The 19,878-nt window shown below is 46.1% G+C and overlaps 1 protein-coding gene across 6 annotated transcripts in view; it reads left to right on the top strand.

Moving 5' to 3' along the window:
• Window positions 1–19,878, top strand: part of LOC139610748 (RNA binding protein fox-1 homolog 3-like) — a 471,093-nt gene that overhangs the window by 442,516 nt on the left and 8,699 nt on the right. For 4 of the 6 annotated variants that reach the window (XM_071465099.1, XM_071465105.1, XM_071465100.1 and 1 more), the window contains 8 exons: window positions 98–241; window positions 5,191–5,244; window positions 8,164–8,256; window positions 9,042–9,102; window positions 9,191–9,244; window positions 14,252–14,384; window positions 15,438–15,477; window positions 17,812–17,870. In XM_071465099.1, the coding sequence (XP_071321200.1) occupies window positions 98–241; window positions 5,191–5,244; window positions 8,164–8,256; window positions 9,042–9,102; window positions 9,191–9,244; window positions 14,252–14,384; window positions 15,438–15,477; window positions 17,812–17,870 (638 nt within the window). The remainder of the gene's footprint in view (window positions 1–97; window positions 242–5,190; window positions 5,245–8,163; window positions 8,257–9,041; window positions 9,103–9,190; window positions 9,245–14,251; window positions 14,385–15,437; window positions 15,478–17,811; window positions 17,871–19,878) is intronic. The other 2 variants (XM_071465101.1, XM_071465103.1) reach the window with 1 other exon arrangement.

Below are 19,878 nucleotides of genomic sequence, written 5' to 3' on the forward strand. Positions count from 1 at the left end.
ACACCCACCCCTCCCTGTACTTGAGGACCGGGAGGTACAGTAGACTGTAGCAGCTAATGAGCAGCTTGTGTCTTTTCTGTTTGTTTCCCTCCGGCAGACAGATGATGTGACGCAAACAGAGGGCTCTCAGCAGCTCCAGCTCCAGCACTCAGACTCTTCAGAGAAGCAGCAGCCCAAAAGGTTACATGTCTCCAACATTCCCTTCCGCTTCCGGGACCCCGACCTTCGGCAAATGTTTGGGGTGAGTATCTCAGAGGAAAACTCTGTTACAAAATAAATCTGTGGGTTATGGTAGCGCTGCACTGCACATGACAAAAAAGTCTTCCGGTAATCAGACAGGTTGTGAACTAACAACATGTTATAGATGTTTTAAAGACAATCTGAACCACTTTATCTGAAGGTAAGGTTAGTAGAGACGCCCCACCCTGCCTGACACAAAGAACTCCTCACTAACATCAGAACAAATTATTATTACATTTTATGACCTTTTTTTGGCTTATTAACCTTCATTAAAAACCAGCAGTGGGGGCCAAATCACACAGCACAGGCCACATATTTAATGAGAGTGGCCGATGCTTGAACCGTCATCTGGTAACTACACTGTCAGGAGAAAAAAAAAAGCCTTGTGAGTTTTTACGAGTCAGGAAAAGTGGAGGAAAACAGCTCAGTCAGTCACAATCAGGTGCTGATGTGTGAGAAAAACCCACAGTGCTGCAGACAGATACACAACCCTGAACAGTAATGATTTCACTGTTCGTCTCTGTCCTCTGCCCTGTCAAAACTTCTACTTAGATACGTGTCCCCAATTAATAATTAATGTAGTTATTAGTAATTAACTTGAACTTGATGAGTGTTCTTTCATTATTAACAATAAGAATGGTGGATAGAAATAGGAAACAGAGAAACTGTTTTGTTCTGAATGTGGAAAATCTTCTAAAACACACAGTGTGTAACTTCTGCTGCTCAGGGTCTCGAAATGAAAACAATGACAAAAGACGGCGTCATGAAATAGCGTGGGATCATGGGTCTGAGTTTGGATTCCTTCAGTGTCAGTGGTTCAGGAGGTTTTTACCTGGAGCTACAGCCTTTGTTTCTATTGTTTGTTTGATAACTTATGAACCAGACGTTCAGGAGGTTTTTACCGACAGTCATATTATCCACAGAGGTCTCCTCTGCTCCGTAACCAACAAACCAGGGGATTAAAACCAGTAGAAACAACAAATAAAGCAGTGTCACTTAAAAAATCAATGATTCACCGACGCTCTTCAGCAGACACAGACGTCTCAAAGCAGCTGGGAGCTGAGCTGTCTAACATTTGTTTGGCTTTTTTCTGTGATAATTTAAAATCCTTCAAAATATATAGTTGAAAACAACCAAGGTGTAAAAAGTTCATTGAACAAATGAAGTGACTTAAAACTGGATAAAAGTCCATTTTGAGCTTCTGGTAGGAACCACGACACCAACACATGAGCATAGGGGATATGACATCACTAACAGGCAACCAAATGAAACGGATGTGAATAAAATCACAGATTTCTGGAACCATTGGCGATAATGTAAGAACACAACTAAACAACATGTATAACATTGTTGTTTTTAGACATTTTGTTGTGGAAAAGTTATAGATTATAACTTTAAAATAACATCATTGAATATTAAATCATCTGCTGAAAGTGGGTCTGAGGAAATTATTTTTCCCGCTCACCTGTTCAGAGGTTACACACACACACAGTCAGCTGCAGACAGAAGCAGTCATATCACATATCAGCACACCAGAGGTCCCCAACAGAAATTCTCTCTTTTTCTCTGCGTCTTGCCCAATTAATGAGGCGATGAATATTTCAACAGCTCACCCTTGTGTCTCACAAAAGCCTCAATAAGAATTGAACCAAACATCCCAAATTCAATAACGATAATGGATCTGAATGGAGACGATGGCCAAAAATGTACTTTAAATGTTATGCACTAATTGGACCATTAGAACCCAGAGGCGTTAATTCTCATCGTTATGAAGACAACATCCAGCTGATGATATTAATTACAGCCCTGGCTGTGGCTTTATAAATCGCAGACAACATGGCTGCTCTCTCTCTCTCCCTCTGATTGTTGGCTTTATTGTTCCCAGCTCTGGTGCAGGTCGTGTGGAATCCAAATCGCCTCAGTAATTAGCTCGGAGGCTTTGTGTGCCTGGCCCGGCGCATGCAGATATACGATACAAAATTGATCGCAGCCCACCCAGTCCCCCTCAATCAACCTCTCACCCACGTGTTGCCCATTCCTTCCTGTTACATGCCCCCCCTTCCCTTCTCGGTGGTTGGCATAGTAGAGGATTGTGGGATTGATTGTCCTGGGTAGTGCTTGGCAAGGAGATAGCTGGTCTGCTCCACCCTCTGACATGGCCTCCACAATGGGCCTTTGTGTGATCAGTGTGTGGAAAGCTTCATCCCTCTAGCTCTAATGGCTTCTGGAGCGCCACCGGCTCAATACGCCATTACTGTTACGCATGAGTGAAACCCACAGACATGCAGGAGGGAAGACCGAGGAGGAGAGAGTGGAGGTGCAGCACGGGCCCCTAGAGAAGGCTAAGCCCCGCCAGGAGCTCCATCTGCTCCCACACAGCACGGACAAACCCTCTGTGGTGACGGCACGCAAAGGCTTCAACAGCAGTAGAACGCTGTGGAGCGAGCGCCCTAAAACAAGAGGGAGGGCCTGAGATTCACCCCGCACGCCACAGTGTTACGGGCATGGGGAAACCTGTGAGCCTTTAACGAGGCGCCAAATGAAGGGCTCATTAGGACGACCACAGCGGACCTTAATCAGTAATTAGAAACTGTGATCTCTGAGCGTTAGCTAGTGTAGGGGGGAAATGAAAACACTGCAAGTGCTGGCGAGCCCCGCGCAGCACCCATGCTGCGCTACTTGAGGGTGCCCTTGTTTATGCGACTGGGTTCTTTAGCAGAGCTTCTCTCGGTGCATCTAAGGGCTCTCGCAGCATTTCCCAGAGCAATCAGGACCTCTGCCCCCCCCCCGCTGTCACACTGACTACTGCGCCTGAACATGCTCCACACTGGCACGCTGCTGTTTGAATACACAGCGCTGCTGCAGCGTAATTATAGGTTTCTTAAGAGCTTTAAGATATTCAAGCTAATCAAAGGTGGAGGCACAGTGGCCTTGATCTTGTTTGTTGCTTCTGCACAAGGAGGCTTAAGGCAGAGGAAACACTGTGTATCATAATTTAGGAAAAAAGGCAGCAAGTCCTCACCAGTGTGTTTGCAAGTTTTAGCTTCTAAACTGCAAGTCATGAGTACTTGATATTTTAACTTCTTTGTATGCATGCTGTGCAGTTTTTACATTTTTTGATGTATTTTTTTGCTACTACTCCAGGCAGCCGTTGGTTTCTGTACATTTCTGTGTAAATGCAACACTGCTGAAACCTGCTTGACTTCTGTAATCCAATTTCTGTTTCTCTGTAATGTGTTTTAAGTGCAGCATGGTTTGGAAAGACTCCATAGTATTTCCTTAATAACAATAATGTAATGGAAGCCATAAGAAAACAGGAATGAATGGAAAGCAACGTATACCTGGAGCGGTGGGAAAAAACTGTCTCAAAAGTAGCAGCATGATCAGCTGTAATGTAAAAATATAAATGGCATAAAACATGTAAAGCCACTGGTATAGGTTTAACTTTTTTTTTTGATTTTACCTTCATATTGATATCGAGTTGTTTTTATAGTCTGTGGATGCATGGACCCGACTGCAGCCTCTTTAATGATGTCAGTTTCTCCCTTGTCTTCCCTCTGGAGACTCCTCCCATTGAAGCTATTGTTTATTGGTGCTGCTGATGCAGCTGTTTCTATATATGTGTGTGTGTGTGTGTGTGTGTGAGAGAGAGTGGGTGGGTGGGGATAGAAGTGCATGAGATCACTGGTGAGCAGCGAGCAGTCCCCAGCGCCATGTGGAAATCCACAAAGACGACTTCCTCTGAAACTAATTAATCGACGCCACAAACCCATTACGCTCGGTTAAAACAATTAGCATCTGCACATTGCATGGGGGAAGCATTGTCATCTCAGGCGAGAAAGGGGCATCACGCTGGGATGTAAATGCCTGTGTGTGTGTGTGTGTGTGTGTGTGATCGAGCCAACGCCTCCCATTCAAATCAGTGGAGCTGAGCGCCACATGAGGCAGATGTGTGGATTTGAATGTAAAGAACAGACATATAGGGGAGCAGATGCATCCTGCTGAAACTGAGGAGGTTTTAAATAACTATCTCTTTTTTAACTTGGTGCGCTGTGGTCACTGCATTACCCTTTCAAGTGGGGGGGACATATGTTTTTCGCTAACCCATAAACCCTCAGCTCCTCAAGCACAAGCCAGATAATAGCCAGCTCCTCCTAACCCCTATTAGTGGCGATCCATCCATTCCCATTGAACGTCGACCACATGGAAGGCCCATTTCTTCCCTGTTGTGCCGGAATGAAGGCGACGCGGACCGCTTGACGGGGTAATTACTTTTAATGAAATAATACGGCCATTGTAGACAGCAATTAAAAGTCGCTCTCGCTCCACTCATTAGAGGAACTTACAGTTTACTTTCATTCCTCTGTTTTCTAATGATCCAAAGGCAGGCCTGTTAAATCGAAAGGCTAGAGCATGTTAACCCCCGGGGACCGGCCCTTAGGTCCTGTTGACTGTGAGAGCACACAAACAAAGAGAGGAAGAGAGAATTAACAATAGAGGAGACAGAGGAAGGTACAGTCGAGACCTGATCCACCAAACTCTCAGGGCGCAGTTATCTGCTCGACGGTGAGCTTCCCCCAGGTCATCGTGGAGGTGGATCCGTATCTCCAGACAAAACAGGAAACAAACATCAGAAATGCTGTTACGAAACCAAAGATCCAGTGTTTTTATAGATCCTCTGATCTCGTTCCTTATAGGATTGATAGAAATACAGAAACGCATTAAAGCGGCGACTCTGAGTTCTCTTTTTAAAGCACGCCAGCGAGCTTCTAGAACTGTTTGCCGAGCTAACAAATGCAAATTGACCACCATTTCCTCACAAAAGTAACATTTCCATATTGTCTTAATGGTTTTTCTTTTTCCAGTCGTCCTTCTCATGAATTCACCGCCAATGAGGCTTTCTAACTCCGTCTCTGCCCTGCTCTTCTCTTTTCTCTTTTCTCTCCGCAGCAATTTGGAAAGATTTTAGATGTGGAGATTATCTTTAATGAGCGAGGATCCAAGGTAAGTGAACTAGAACGCCAGCTGCTTCATTACCATGTACTTCCTCTGTTTCCTAATGATGGCATTAGTGTGGTGTGTACATTGGCTGAGAGTAGTGGTCTCTAAGCCTGGTCCTGGAGAGCTGCATCCACCGTGCCTCTCTTTCTCGTTCTCCCTCCCTCCCCATTGTTTTTGTTGTTGCAGCTCTAACCCAAGTTGTGAATCATTAGCCCTGTCAATCAATTCATTATTGAGCTGTTCCACAATTCACTTAATCCACAAGCAGGCTGCAGGTCCTCCAGTTTATGGAACTGAAACCACTTATTTAGGCACCTGGTCCTCTTTGAAGCCTGGGTGTTGATTAAGAAGATTATACATTATTCAGGTTTTATCATTTTTGTTTTAAATAGAATATAAGTCAGGATGATAATAATGTCCACTGGGAGGTTTTGAAAATAAATGTAGTTTGGTTGAAAGAAATTTGGAGGCTAATATTACTATTGCCTTGTCTTTCAAGCCTTGGACTAACAGGACGTCATCTGCTCGCTAAATGGAAGTTTTTGCACATTTATTGAAGGCTCACATCCAAGCTCATTTACTTAATGGTTTTAAAGGAGCCAGTAAAAAGGATGAGGTTGGCATTATTCTATCGTTTCCTTATTGCCAACAAATCCCAACCCTCAGTGTTTCAGTTCATCTCCCTGTACTTTTTCACTTCACAACTCCGTCCATGACTCAGTCCCAAAACCCGTTGTTTCCTCCTGAGGATGTGAATGTTCAGAACTGGGTCACAGGTAAACAGATGAGTGTTTTAAAAAAGGCTCAGTGTTTTCCTGAAATAGCTGGTCACTGTCTAAACAGTGCTGGCGTTGTTGCTTTTGTCTGCAGTGGATTAATCCACATTTGGTGCTCCGGTAAGTAATTCCAGCAGCAGGACGGTGTGTGTGTGGGATGGAGTCAAAATAAACTACAGTGTGTGTGTGTGTTCATGATAATGAAGTAAAATGTCACCCAGTGCAACAGTGTGGCTCACTGATGTGTTTTTAATAGTGTTTGGACAACAATGGAGCTCTACAGCAGAGAACTGAGATATATCAGGCTGTGGCTTTGCACACACGATACTGTGGTTGAGTTGGCATTAATAAAATATAAACAGTCCATAGTTTAGAAAAGGTTGTACAGAAAATCAAAAATATTGTATATAATTTAAATTTTACTTTACATCTCAAGGCTGATGTGAACTTCTAAACCAAGAACGCCAACAAGCCAGCTGAAAAATGTCCGCAGCGCTGTTGTGTTGCTGCAGTATCAGTCTCCGAACCACCTACCATGGACAGGTGAAGCCTGCGGAGGTGTGAACAGCCGAGTGCTACTCATCCAGCTGTTCATTTAATAGAGTGCACTAAGCTCCACAGCTTTCCATTCATAAAGGAGACAGGCTCCCCGGCTGGGTGTTGAGGCATGAATACTATTGATTCCCATTCATACCTGGGAGTAGTTGGGGCTCGTACACAGGCATGCAGGGAGCCCTGGAACCAAGTGACGCTGCTGCACTCAGCCCCCTCTGCCAGACAAGATTGAGCACCGGATAAACCTGCCTCCTCCGCCGTAACAAGCATTTATTGTTTGTGCCCTACAAAGCCATTACCCATGATGCCTCTCTCTCTCTTCTCCCGCACCCTGTGTGCTATATAATGAACCTACCAGGCCATTAATAAACAATCTATTTCCTATGAAGCTTTGGCAATTTGCATTCAATATGTTTGTCTCCTTTGAAAAATGGTGGCTCCACTCTCCCCTCTTGTAAGCTAATTATTTGTGCATGATAAAAAAAAAAGATAGACGGGGTAACCACAGTCGGGTGAATGTCCAAAGGATTAATTTTGCCCTCAATTCCTTTTTTGAATTTATTTCTTTATCTCTCTTTCCCCAAGGACAGGTCCCGTGTTATTTATGCTAGGAATAGCAGCCCGGAGATCCTGTGTATGCATACAAGATCACATTGCTCGCCATCTCTCACATGTATTACATCCTCAAGCAATTATCAGGCAGCGCCGGCCACACTCCTTCTTCTCCTGCCCATACCTCTATAAGTATATATAGAAACCAAAGGAATGGGACTTGTTTGGCCAGCATATCTTAATGCTTCTGCTATAGAGCTCAGGTCCAGTATCCCAGTCCACATAACTCAAGGAAGTGACAAACCCCCCCAGGGGAGTGAGGGAGACAGAGAGTTGGGGGGAGGGGGATGGAAATGAGAGGTTGGGTATATTTTGGTCAGGGTTTAAAGTCAATATCCTCGCTCTTCTCTATCACAGACGATGGTATTTGCAGTGACACCAATCACTTTTTTTTTTTTTGCATCAGTGAGCCAGTGTAATTTTGCCTCTATAACTGTCCTACTTATTAGTGCAGTGAATTAGAAATAGTCAGAGATCACGTTAACATCTCTCTTCGGAGAATTCCTCTTCATTCCTTCCCCGTTGCCCACGTCTTCAAAGGGAGTCGGGGGCCGTTTGAGCGGCCGCGCTGCTGAAGTTGTGTAGATAATTATACGACTATTATGGCAGCTAACACAGTGTTTTGCATCTGCTGCTTCCTGACATTCACCCATGGCACCAGTGCCGTGCTGTTTAATTGGGTAAAGCAGGCAGGTTTGTTGGTGTTGTTGTGTGAGGTCATGTCACCGTTCTCCTCTCCTCCTCGGATCTCTCTGTTTGCTGTTTCCTGACGCCTCACTAACTGCCTCTAATTAATCTGGCTGCTTACAACTCGACTCTGCTGCTCACCTACTCCTGTCTTCTCACCTCTTTTCCTTCTCTCCTCCCTTCCCCTCTCTTTTTCCTCTGTGTCTGTGTGTGTGTGTGTATGTGTGTACATGTGTGTCCAACCTTTTCCCTCCTCCTTTCTCTCTACCGGTGGCTAACGTGGCGCTCACAGGGCTTTGGGTTTGTAACTTTTGAAACAAGCACAGATGCTGATCGTGCACGGGAGAAACTAAACGGTACAATCGTAGAGGGACGCAAAATTGAGGTGCTTTCATTTTTCCCTATTTCCCATCATTTTCTACTACCTGCCTGCTGCCTCCTGAACTTCCAGAAAAACAAATGCATTAGCATGTGGCTGCTGTGTGTGTGTGTGTGGATATCTGCATCCCTGAGTGTGTGTGTGTGTGTGCGTGCCTGGATGCATGCATGCATAATGGTGCGTATAACTTGTTCTCCGTAGAATGCAGGATCCGTATATGTCAACCTGGACACGCCAGCTGTCCATCATCACCTGACAATGCAGAATGAATGCATGCTATCATCTTCTGGGTTCCTGTCAAACCTGAGAAGGCCTGCATTCCCCCGTCACCATCGTTTAGTGCTGGCTGCTCTTATTCTGCTCATGTTTACCATGAGCCGAGCCCCCACTCAGTCATTCTCATCAGGTCAATAGAAGAAAATCAAAGCACTGTCTGTGTTTTTCTTTTGGAATCCATTTGTTTATCCAACCAATTACTGATTTTGTGGGATGTTCTTTTTTTTATTCATACCTGTGGGTAATTGGTGCATGCTTTCCCCCTCCTTCCAGTAATTTAATAATGTGTAAGAGAATTGAAACGATGAATAAATTCATGAAATGCTGAACCAAACTCAATCACACCATAGAGCTAAAAACATATTTACATAATCATTTATTTATTTATCTGTTACTTTATGAATCGCTCTTTGTGTCATCTTGGTTTGCTGCCTGCTTTTGGCCCATCCTCGATATCTGGACAGTAAATGTGAGGCTCGGTAATCACGGACCCTGTGTTTTGTTGCTTTGCACAGGTGAACAATGCAACAGCACGAGTGATGACAAACAAAAAAGTGGCCAATCCTTACACGAACGGTAAGTTGTTAAATGTATCACAAACCTTAAAAAAAATGGAATTTCCGTTGAGTTCCTGTTGTCAGTAGAGTCTTTCTTTGTTCACCAGGCTGGAAGCTGAATCCAGTGGTCGGAGCTGTCTATGGTCCTGAACTGTATGCCGGTAAGAGACCTACAGCTTCAGCTCACAGAATTTCTGAGTGTTTTTTTCTCTCTACCCTCCACCACATGCACCGCAGTGTACCTGAGGCCACTATCAGCTGCAGCCAAACCCAATCTGACCCCAGAATTTCTACAATCAGGTTCATCCTGAACCTACTGAACATGAAATTCCCTTCAAATCAAAGTGAATCTGAGCGCGGCCCAGATAAGCAGTGGATGATCCAAGCCTCTGTGAGTGGCTGAAGGAGCCTGAGCCATTGTTTGCACGGTGTGCAACTGTAAAGCTGAAAAAAATGATTTCAAGAGCAAGCGCCCCTGCAACTGTTATCAGATTGTGGAGGCTGCTGCTGTGGATGGATTTGCCAAGTGCGCCAGATTGACTTTTACAGAGCTAACCGAATAAGGGAGATCGAGTGAGCGATATTGTTGGCACCTACCCTGTCGAAGGCCGCTATTCCTTCTGGTCTCAGTAATGGAGGAATGAGATGAGCTCAGTGGGGTTTTCCCTATCTCTCTGTGCCTCGACATGCCAGCTTTATTGCTGTATGTTATATGAACCCTTTGCATTTTAATGAGGGGGAAATGGTACTATTTCATTTGGAAGAAGTGCTGAGCACATCGCGCCACTTTAACGGCTTTCCTTTCTGCTCATTAGACTAAAATCTGTTCATTCCCCGGACAGCTTTACGGCGAACCTCTAAATAACTGTCCATGACAGAAAGCAGTCATCTATCATTTTTATTTCATCCCAACCCCTCACCCCCTCCATGCCTCCCTCCCTGCCTCCCACCTGCCTCCTCCTCCTCCCCCCACCATTCCCTTGGTTTTGACATCTTCCCCTGATAATTACACACATATACACGCACACACACACAAACATACACACACTCCTCTGTGGGTTTGTGCACGTGCTCAAACATATAAATTATGCCACGGCTCAGGTAGAATTTTCACTAAATTAAAAATCTGGACATTTAGTAAGTCTAACTTTTATTAACAATCATTCTGTTGACCTATATACACACACAGCATCCCAACATCCCCTGCCCTGTTTTCACACTCAGACCAAAGCCCCCCAGGATACTGAAATAGATAACCTATGTAGAACACAGACACTAATACATGTCGCCTCTTTCATGTACACTTTCTCCATATTATACTCACACACACACCCTCTCACACTCACGCACACACACACACTTCCCAAATCATCTCATAAATCAGAGGGAGTGTGGTCCACCACTCCAGGCAGGGGAAGCAGGAGGGGCTGGGTGATTTATTGGCTGCTAATTTTTCAAGTCGTCTTGACATGGCGCTGGAGTTTGCCAAGCCTAAACGACAACATATGCTTGCCAGCTGGGAGGATGGGAAACATAAATAAGAGATACATTTTTGAAACAAAACCGCCCTAATGAGCAGCAAACTGCCGTTTTAGCGATAAAAAAGAAAAAAATAACAACACTGACCATGCTTTTGACTGTAATGTTGTTCCCCTCCCGAAGAAAAAACAAGAATCAGGTTCCAGGAAAATCATCATAGCTACAGTTAATATACTTTTGGTGGGAGTAAAATGGGATATAAAGGCGATTAATCACTGTTTATCAGTCCTCATTTCTGTGCGGGAGATCAGTAAAATTGGGAGCCATAAATCCTGGCTCAGTGACAGCACACTTCGTCTCCATTCGTCCTGGCGCTACAGGTTTATTGTCCTCAAAACCCATTCAGGAGAATGACGGATGAGAGCCTCACGCCGGCTCCCCACTCTTAACCTCTTCTAGGGTAGATTGGCTCCTCCTACTGATAGAGGAGGGGGGCTGGGGAGTAGTGGGTAGGGTACAGGCAAGCGGCGCCAACTCCGGGTCCATGTCCTCTGTTGCCGCCTAACACCCAAACCTCCCCCAGAGCCCTGCTGGGAGGGTGTGGGGTGTCTTGGTCCAGGAAAGAGGAGCAAGGTGATTGGGTTCCCAGTCAAATGGAGGGATTGGCAATAAAACATGGCAGTGGCACAATTCATGGTGTGAAGTAGCTGGTGGGCATCCGGTATCTGTGCTCACCTTTGTCCTGTTTTACTGTGTTTTTACCCCAGGATCTGTTTCCATTCACTTGAATGGAAAAATATAGGTCTGTCCATCTTTAACATAACAACTATCTGTCTTTGTTTTGGTCCATTTAATTGGCTTTGTCACACATGTACACGTGTCCTTATATAATGTTTACAATTATATATGTACAGTCATTGGTATCTTATATATTATATTGGAGATTTATATTTCACCAAAACATGAAAAACTGATTCAAATAAAGAAAATCTGTATGCAACACATGCAGCTCATCTTAAAACAACTGGCAAACTTTTTTGACTCACTCCTTGTGCTGGATGTTTTCAGCATCATGGACAGCTGCCACTTAGAAAATACCCTTTATATGGCCAGTCCCCCAGGCTAACAGAGAGAGACTCTCCTCTGCAGCCTAATTCCTGAGGAGACAGGGGATTAGCAGCTGTTCAGTCACCAGTTCATATTCTCTGCTACTGAGGTAGAGTTTTGTTGAGGACTCCTGAAAAGCTACCAGCTGTGTAAATGACAGAAAAGAAAGGCTAATTGCCATCTTAATATATGTGGACAGATCCTCTCATTGTTGGAGTGTACGTTAGGGGGATAATTAAGCTCCAGACTCTTGATTAGATTAAGCTGTTTTTGGTCCCCAGTGCGTGGATTAAGTGCTCATTGCCCGATGTATTTGAGCAGGACGTATTAGAGAGATCAACCTTGTGGAAAATCAGATCTTTCTTTATGGGAGCCGGTTATGACCCCATCATTGGCACAGAGCTGGATTACCTCAGGTCCAACTGGCTCTGCAGGTATTGAGCTTCTCTCAAGTTGACACATATGACATATGAGGTGCAGCGTGACCCCGCCGCCCTCCAGCACATAACTCATATTTTCTCCAGCCCCCTCCCGGAAAAGGTGTTTGACTTTGGTGGCTAGACCAGGTTTGTGCTCTCATACACCGTGGCTGTTGTTGCTTTTCACGGGCTTACTAAGGTGTGACACTGCCTTTGATTTATGGGTTATTATTGAAGCAGTGTAGCCTATCGCCAACTCATTATGAGTTTACATTCACATACATCAGTGCATGCATATTGCATGCAAATTTCCAAAATAGGAAGAAAGAAGCAATTGGACTCTCTGGGGCCCGGAAATAGTAGCGATTTGTTAAAAGGAGGGAAAAAAAACGCACACACCTCGGAAACTATCAAAGAGGATTGTTTTTGCCCTTTAGCAACTACGCTCAGATGTCCACTGCTCCAAAAAAAGAGACTAATTTAAATGTCAAGGTCAGCATTATAAATCACTTGGGGGAAAGGGGGCACCCTACGAGTCCAGGCAGTCTATTGGTACGTTGGCAGCAAACAAAGTGCCCTTGGTGGTGTGTGGAAGCGGGGGGGGGGGGGGGGGGGGGGGGGGGGTCGTCTGTGGGCGTTACCTGGCCAAATGAGACGCAGAGTTTGAATATGTGTGTGGACCCACTAATGGAGCGTGATGTTAATGGCAGAAGACATTAAACCTGGCTCTCTGTGTTTTTAAAAGCTCTACTAATCTGTCTCCTTGTCAGCTTTATTGAAGCAGCGGGGCTAGGGTGTGCATCGTTCATTAAGGTGCTCACTGGTTTTGTCCACCTGCAGGTTGAACGCTGCACCAGGCACGGTAACACCATTCCGTGACTCCCCAGGCAGAAACGTATACGCCACCGAGTATATACAAGCCACCATGGATCTTCATTGCAGTGTAGTTTATCTGCGATTGCGAGGGGCTGTCTGCTGTCTGCTTTGTGGCCGTAGGTTCATCTGAGGCACAGTGAATACATGTTATTAACCAGTGTAACGCACCCAGACTGAACCCCCCCCCTCCCCTTCCACTCTCAACAACACCAGCCAGGAGCTTCACGCTTCCCCATCACAGGGTGATCTCTGATTGGAGAAACTGAAGTGGTCTGTGATGAATTCACCCAAAACATGTCATGGAAATGAATAAAGAAGAATAAGGTGAGGGGAGGGTGATGAGGAGGCGTTGCTGGGGATGAAGAATAATGGAGATGACTGTGCTGTGATGGACTAGGCGTTGGGGGAGGGAGAGAGGGTGAAGAACAGAGAGAAGGGGGATGTGAGGGAATTTCGATTGCTGGAAGAGAGGAGGCCAACTTAATCATGTCTCAAGATCGGTGTGTTTGTATGCACCTTCACAGCTTGTAATCAGACAGCCACTGGACTGATTGAAGGTTAAGCAGAGAGCTGAGGATCACATCTCCTGTCCTCTGTGACTGTGGACATTTTACTGCACCATCACACCAACTCTTACTACTCACCCTCAAGCCTTTCACCACAACCTACCCAGTAGCCATCAGCAGAGGACATATGTAGCTGTGTGATTGGTTAAAGATGGTCCCAGATGGGGTTTGAGATGGGGGGTCATACTGAGGTTTGGGCCTTGGCTATCCAGCCCATCTGCTCCACTTCCCCCTGGGGAAGTTCTGAATATCTAGTAAGGTTGTTTAACAACCTTCACCTCCCATTTGTCTCTAGCCAACACCTAGAAACGCCCTCTACCTCTCCCCTGTCCACCCTCCCACTGTTCCCCTCACTGCTAGCCCATTGTGTCTAAACTATGCAAAAGCCGTGGTGCGAAACTAGTGGTATTGCATCCATTACCTGCCTATGCTTCAAGGCTGCCCCTCGCCAGGCATCAGGAAAGGATGCGTACAGCAAATGTGGATCCTTGCTGAGTACGGCACAAAGCAGCGAGCTGGGAAAGGGGAGAGTGCTCGATGAGGCGCACCTAGAAAAGATTAAATCTATTGTTTCCTTGTCTTCCCCATAATGCATTCTGTCATAGGGAAAGCAGTGCCACACGTCTCTCTCTAATGTATTCTGTCATAAGGTAAGCAATGCCAAGTCGAGGATGTTCTCTGAAAGTCATTTTCTCTTCTCTCGTGTGTTTTCTTTCCACAGTAACAGGGTTTCCCTACCCTGCCACAGGCGCTACGGTGGCCTATAGGGGTGCCCACTTGCGAGGTCGGGGGCGGGCTGTGTACAACACATTCCGCACAGCCCCACCGCCACCACCCATCCCAGCTTACGGAGCGTGAGTATCAAATCTCTAACCTGAACCTAGAAAGCGCTTGTGTTCGGGCTGTAGTAGGAGTGTGTGAATGTACTGTGTTTGTGTGCACATGCATTTGCATTTCTGTCTGAAGATTCTTCACCGTCAGGGGAGTGTGGTGACAAGTGTTAATATATATTGTTTTGTCTTAGTTTTATTGAGTAGACCACACATTCAGCTGTCAAATAACAAAAACAGGTAATTAATGTAGTTCTGTTTGTTAAGAAATAAAAGTGGGCATAACCATAGTGAGGTCTTTGGGGGGGGGGGGTAAAATCATTGTAGGTATCTAGGTATGTACATGCCGTAGCTCTGCCCACCCTTATGTACACGTCTGTTGTCAAAGAGGGAACTAACAAAGCCACAGGGAGAACTGTAGAGAGCTGTAGAGAGCTGAGATAGCGTATTACTGGGCAGATCTCACTGGACTGTGACCAGGGCCTAGCTGATCTCCCGGCTTTGTGTAGCCCTGCCTCGCATTCGTCTCTTATCAGCAGTGGTCTGTGTGGCCGTGGGAGAGGTCTGACGGAGGCCGGCCGAGGGCCCAGTATAGCTGTCTATCTGTGATTAGATCAGGATCCATCTTACTGCAGAGAGACTCTCCGCTGAAGCCGGGGACTGGAAATCCCATGTCCCCTTTCCCCTCCCTCCCACTCCAGGGCCCTTTGCTACCGATGGCAGCTGGTTGATTTATATAGCGAAGTCATGTGACGGAGCTCCTCCGCTGCCTTCTTTTGTCCCGCCCTCCTCTCCCCACCACCACCACAACCACCACCACCAGCCCTCCTGACAACACTGCAGCAACTGGAAAGACAAACAATTTTACCAGAGCAGAAAATTGGACGGGGATGTGAAACAGTTGCACTTTTCGCTTTAATGTGTCATTCATTATTTGTGCTACAGTACACTGAAGCTGCCAGGAGCTGACCCCACAGACCTACAAACGGTTGAGATAGGAAGAACGTGAAGGGCTGAGATTCAGTAGGGCAGCATTTACTCCAAATCACCTGACACTCCTGTTCTCTAATTTCACAGGGTTGTGTACCAAGATGGCTTCTATGGTGCAGAGATCTATGTAAGTACAGTTGGCTTTTTCTTCCTGCCTGCTTAGATGAAACAGAAGTAAAACAGACAAAAAGCCCAGCCCCGGAGACAAAAACGTGATCTCCTCAGCCCCCAGCATTCTCCCAGCCACACTGCCAAGCCGGTGTCGATTAGGTCTCTGTCTGCTGTGCCAAGAAACCCGACAACAAAATTTAAAACCCCCTCAGCTCCTCCCTCCTCTCTCTCTTCTCTCTTCCTATGATCTCAGACTTTGGCAAAGAGGCAGACCCGGGCTCAGTGTCCCGTGTCAAGTTAGGTCATTTCTTCCTTTAGATTTGTCTGGGTTTTTGAGGTGGCTCGTCTTCTGCAGCCCTCCCTCCTCCTCCTTGCTACCTCGTTCCTCCTCTCTCCTGTTTTTTGTGTGTTTGTGTACACTCAGAGGGTTTGGCTGGGGTATCCCTGCCTGCCCCAGGGGGGTCTGTGCAGGCCTGAGTGGAGCCGGTTCCTCCCAGCCATCACCATGTGAGAGATAAGAGGAGCGGCAGAAGATAAAGGGATTAGCCGTCCCTCTGGAGCTGTCCGTGCAGGCAGGGTCACATCAGGGGCTGGCCCTGCTCCACGTCGCCCTTGACAGAGAAAAGCACGGACACTTGGGAGATAATGCTGAAATTACCACGCTGCCCCACTTTGACATCAGTCCAAACGTTTGCGGGGGGATGTAATTTGTCCCTTTGATTCAGCTGCAAGCGAGATGACAGTGGGCACAGCAGCAATGACAGTTGCCTCTCACTTTCACCCTGACGACAACCAGTGTCTGGGAAGAGAATGGTGGAACCCGGTGATATATGACTTACACACCAGCCCACATGATAGGACTGTATTTTACTGGCTTTTATTGTAGGGACAACCACCACCATAGATGAGACCCAGGCTGTGCTTTGAAAGATACTGTTTGTCTCTCGCACTTGTTCTGCCTCCTCCAGCTAAGTCCTGCACCCCAGTGTCCCTTAACCAAGGCTTGGCCAGGTTGGTCCATCACTCAACCCGTCAGGCCAGCCCTTGGTGTTTTACTGCCATTAGTTTTGGCACTGGCCGCTGCACTGCTTCAGACTGGAGTGTGCGTGACGGTCTCCGGTGACCAAAAGGAAGGTGTCCCTTAGCCCTCAGTGTCCTCCACAATCATTCAGTGGACACTGGCTTGTTGTCAGAACCAGCCAGCTGATGTGTCAAAGCTTCCCTTTGGAAATAGATGACCTGCTAATACATTAGCAGGAAGGGAAATTGGATGCATACACATATAAATATACACTACATTCATTGTATGTGCGAATACATATGCATATATGCACCTCTGTGTAGAGACACGCATGAGCGTGCACCTAGATGAATTCACCAACTCACACATTCCGCACGACAAAATAACAAATGTGCTGCACTGTTGTGTGCAGGATTTGACAAAGAGGGAGAGTGATTTATTGAGCGTGTTTGTTCAGGCTGTTGCTGTAATCAGCACGGTCCCAAGACATGGCTGTCCCACAGGAAGTCATCTGCCTCAAATACTGTGACTTCCTGTCCCTGTGGAAAATCGTGAGGGGAACTGGGAGAGCGGGATTCAAACACTGCCCCTGACCTGATTTCATGTGCAGCCGTGGCCACGACCATCACACCGCTGCCTCTCTGCACCGCTCTCCCGTCGGTCGTCTTCCCCCTAGAGTTTAAAAATGAATGAAAACATGCATTATTAAAAGCCACCTATCCACCGTATGGACGCAGATGGGCACACACTCTACTGGCACTAATAGAAAAACAGTGGGAGAACAGCTTCATTTTTCAAAGAGAGTAATAGCAGCACTCCACAATGAGGTCTTTAATTCCTTCCCCACTCTGGCAAATGAATACAGCGGTCCTGACTCCCCAACGGTCCGACTGTCTTCTGCCTTCTTACTTCATTTGTGAGCCAGGGGGGTCGTGTAAAGGAAAAAGCGGATCTTCAATAATGCAGGAGCAGAGCCTCCTCAATCTGGAAACAGGCTGAATTTGGGGAGTAGGCTCACGTGGCCTCTGTTGTGCTGTCGCTGCTCCTGGGATGAGCCTCTAGTGTGACAATGACTCGCTCCCCCAAATATGCTGCCTCTCAGAACATCATTCATTCCCCCATCGCCGCCACTTGCCTAACACACCATATATCAAACAGCACCCTCTGGTGCCTGGCAGGGAACTTGCAGTTGGGGACTATGGGCTGTTGACCAAAACACTGTGCCGTGAGATTTAACTACTAAGGCCCCTCAGAGCTTGATGTCTGCAGTGTGTTTTCCTGTGTCTGTGAGATCTAATCATTGATTAACACTGGTGTTATTTTTTACAGGGTGGCTATGCAGCATACAGATTTGCCCAGCCCACCACCACCGCTGCTTACAGTGACAGGTGAGCATCCCTCTGCTTTGAGAGACTGAAACTCATCTCAGTTTTTATGTATATTATGTCGCATGATTCAACTGTCCCACATTTTATAGGCCATTAATTCCATCAGAAATCAAGATATGAATTGTTTCGTAACCACTGCGGTCTTCAAGTCCACCATGAAAGACTCATCGTGGACAATGTGACGATCAAGTCTACTGTCACAGCTCCAATGCAATGGAAAACTTTTAAATCAAACCATCACAACCAAGAGCCTCTTTCTTAAGCTACTATTTTGAATAAGTGCTCAAGAAAACGTGGAGAAACCCATCATAAGAGCAGGAAGACTGAACATGTCTCCCCAGCAGCAGCAGGAAGAAAAGAAACGTTGAGTTTAGAGTAAATTGATAGACAAGTCTATGTTTGACAAGCAAGCTTTGTTAATGTGAACTTTTTATTTAAGGCAACAAGTTGATCCTGCAGGCTGTCAAACAGAGGGAATTACTGACTGAAGCAGGAAAAGATGAGGTGAAGTCAGTGTACATCACAGATTAATATCTCAAGGTGTAGGAGAGGCACTGCTCTAAATAATCACAGTGTTTTCCTAACAAAAAGCAGGAAATCTGCAGGCTAAACACAGATGGAGGCTGTATGTGATGAATGGAGGACGGCTCCACCAGCATTTTATAATATTCAATATAAGTTATTTTTGGTTTCATGGGGTTTTTCTTCCCGAGATATCTTATCTATTAGGCAAACTGCCGCACTCTTTTTAGCTTGGAGCTAAAGAACACAAAAAAAAAAGACTAACCTTGTTGGACTCAATGAGAAACGCAGTGATATATGTCGTGACTCTCTCCTTGTGATGGGAGAGTGGGTATATCACTGCAGTATTTATGAATGGCCTCAGGTCTGTGGAAGCGAGGTAGGCAGACAGAGAGAGGGAGAGATGGACCGGCAAGAACTCCATCACTTCTGAGTGATGTCACTCTGGTTCAGGTGTGCTCTGTTTGAGGAGGCGTCGCTGATTCATTTTGGGCCCCTGAAAGCCGTTGTCAGCCGGGATGTGGGCTGGTTTGGGAATCTAATCTGGGAAGGATTGAGCATGTCACTTGTGATAACGTACACCCTGCCCGAGAGCCTGAAGATCATATCGATAATGTAAGATTTATCAGGCCTCGCCGCAGCTCGAATTATGAGCAGCCGTGCTCGGCAAGAGCAGAAATTGGACAGCAGCTCTTTTTTTTTCTCTGGGAGTGATTTAATTCCTGTTTCTCTTGCCTATACTTTTCCCAGAGATTTAATGTAATTCACCCCCAAGTTGTTTGTTTTGCTTTGTCTGTTTGTTTCCTTTTGAATAAGCGGTCGTGCCCATCGGATCAATAGGGGTTTGTCGGTATTGTCTCTGCAATACTTTATCAGATTTAACCATGGAGCAGTAAGCCAATCATGAAAAGAGGTCACTGGGATTGAGGAAGGCGTGTGAAACCCCTGTAAAATATGAAACATTTATTATCTGAAAAGCCCACAGTGCTCACAGGCTGCATTACCAAAGCCCTTTAAGAAACTAAACAGAATTCACACCAGTGAGTTTGATGTATCAGAGAGAGCCAGTCCCATTGTAGAGACCCTGCCGGCTCCCAGTCAGCTCTGTTGAGGCTGTGTGACATTGCACAGGGTGGTTTGACCTGCTGGTCGTCAGCAGTGCCACTCTGGTGAGAGTCATTTTGTAGATATATTAGCCTTAGAGGGACTGCGGGGTTCGGTGCTCACTGAAGATAAGAGGACCATGGAGACTTCCCCTGACCATCTCATGGCACCGGCCTCCTCCCCAAGGAGCAGAGACAGCCTTTCTGATTTCACGTCCTGCTCACTGACCTTGGGTGCTGCCGGACTTAAATGGGCCGAGCCACATTTAGATCTTATATAACTCAATGTAACTCATGCGAAAGGCATGAACGCCGTACGTCTTGTTGTCTCCTTTAGGAGAATTTCTTCCTCTCTCCACTTTTTTATTCCTGGTTGATTTGGT

The sequence above is a fragment of the Trachinotus anak genome, unplaced genomic scaffold (genome assembly GCF_046630095.1).
Source record: "Trachinotus anak isolate AG129_WGS33_773 ecotype Australia unplaced genomic scaffold, CSIRO_AGI_Tana_v1 ptg000003l, whole genome shotgun sequence".
Classification (NCBI taxonomy): domain Eukaryota; kingdom Metazoa; phylum Chordata; class Actinopteri; order Carangiformes; family Carangidae; genus Trachinotus; species Trachinotus anak.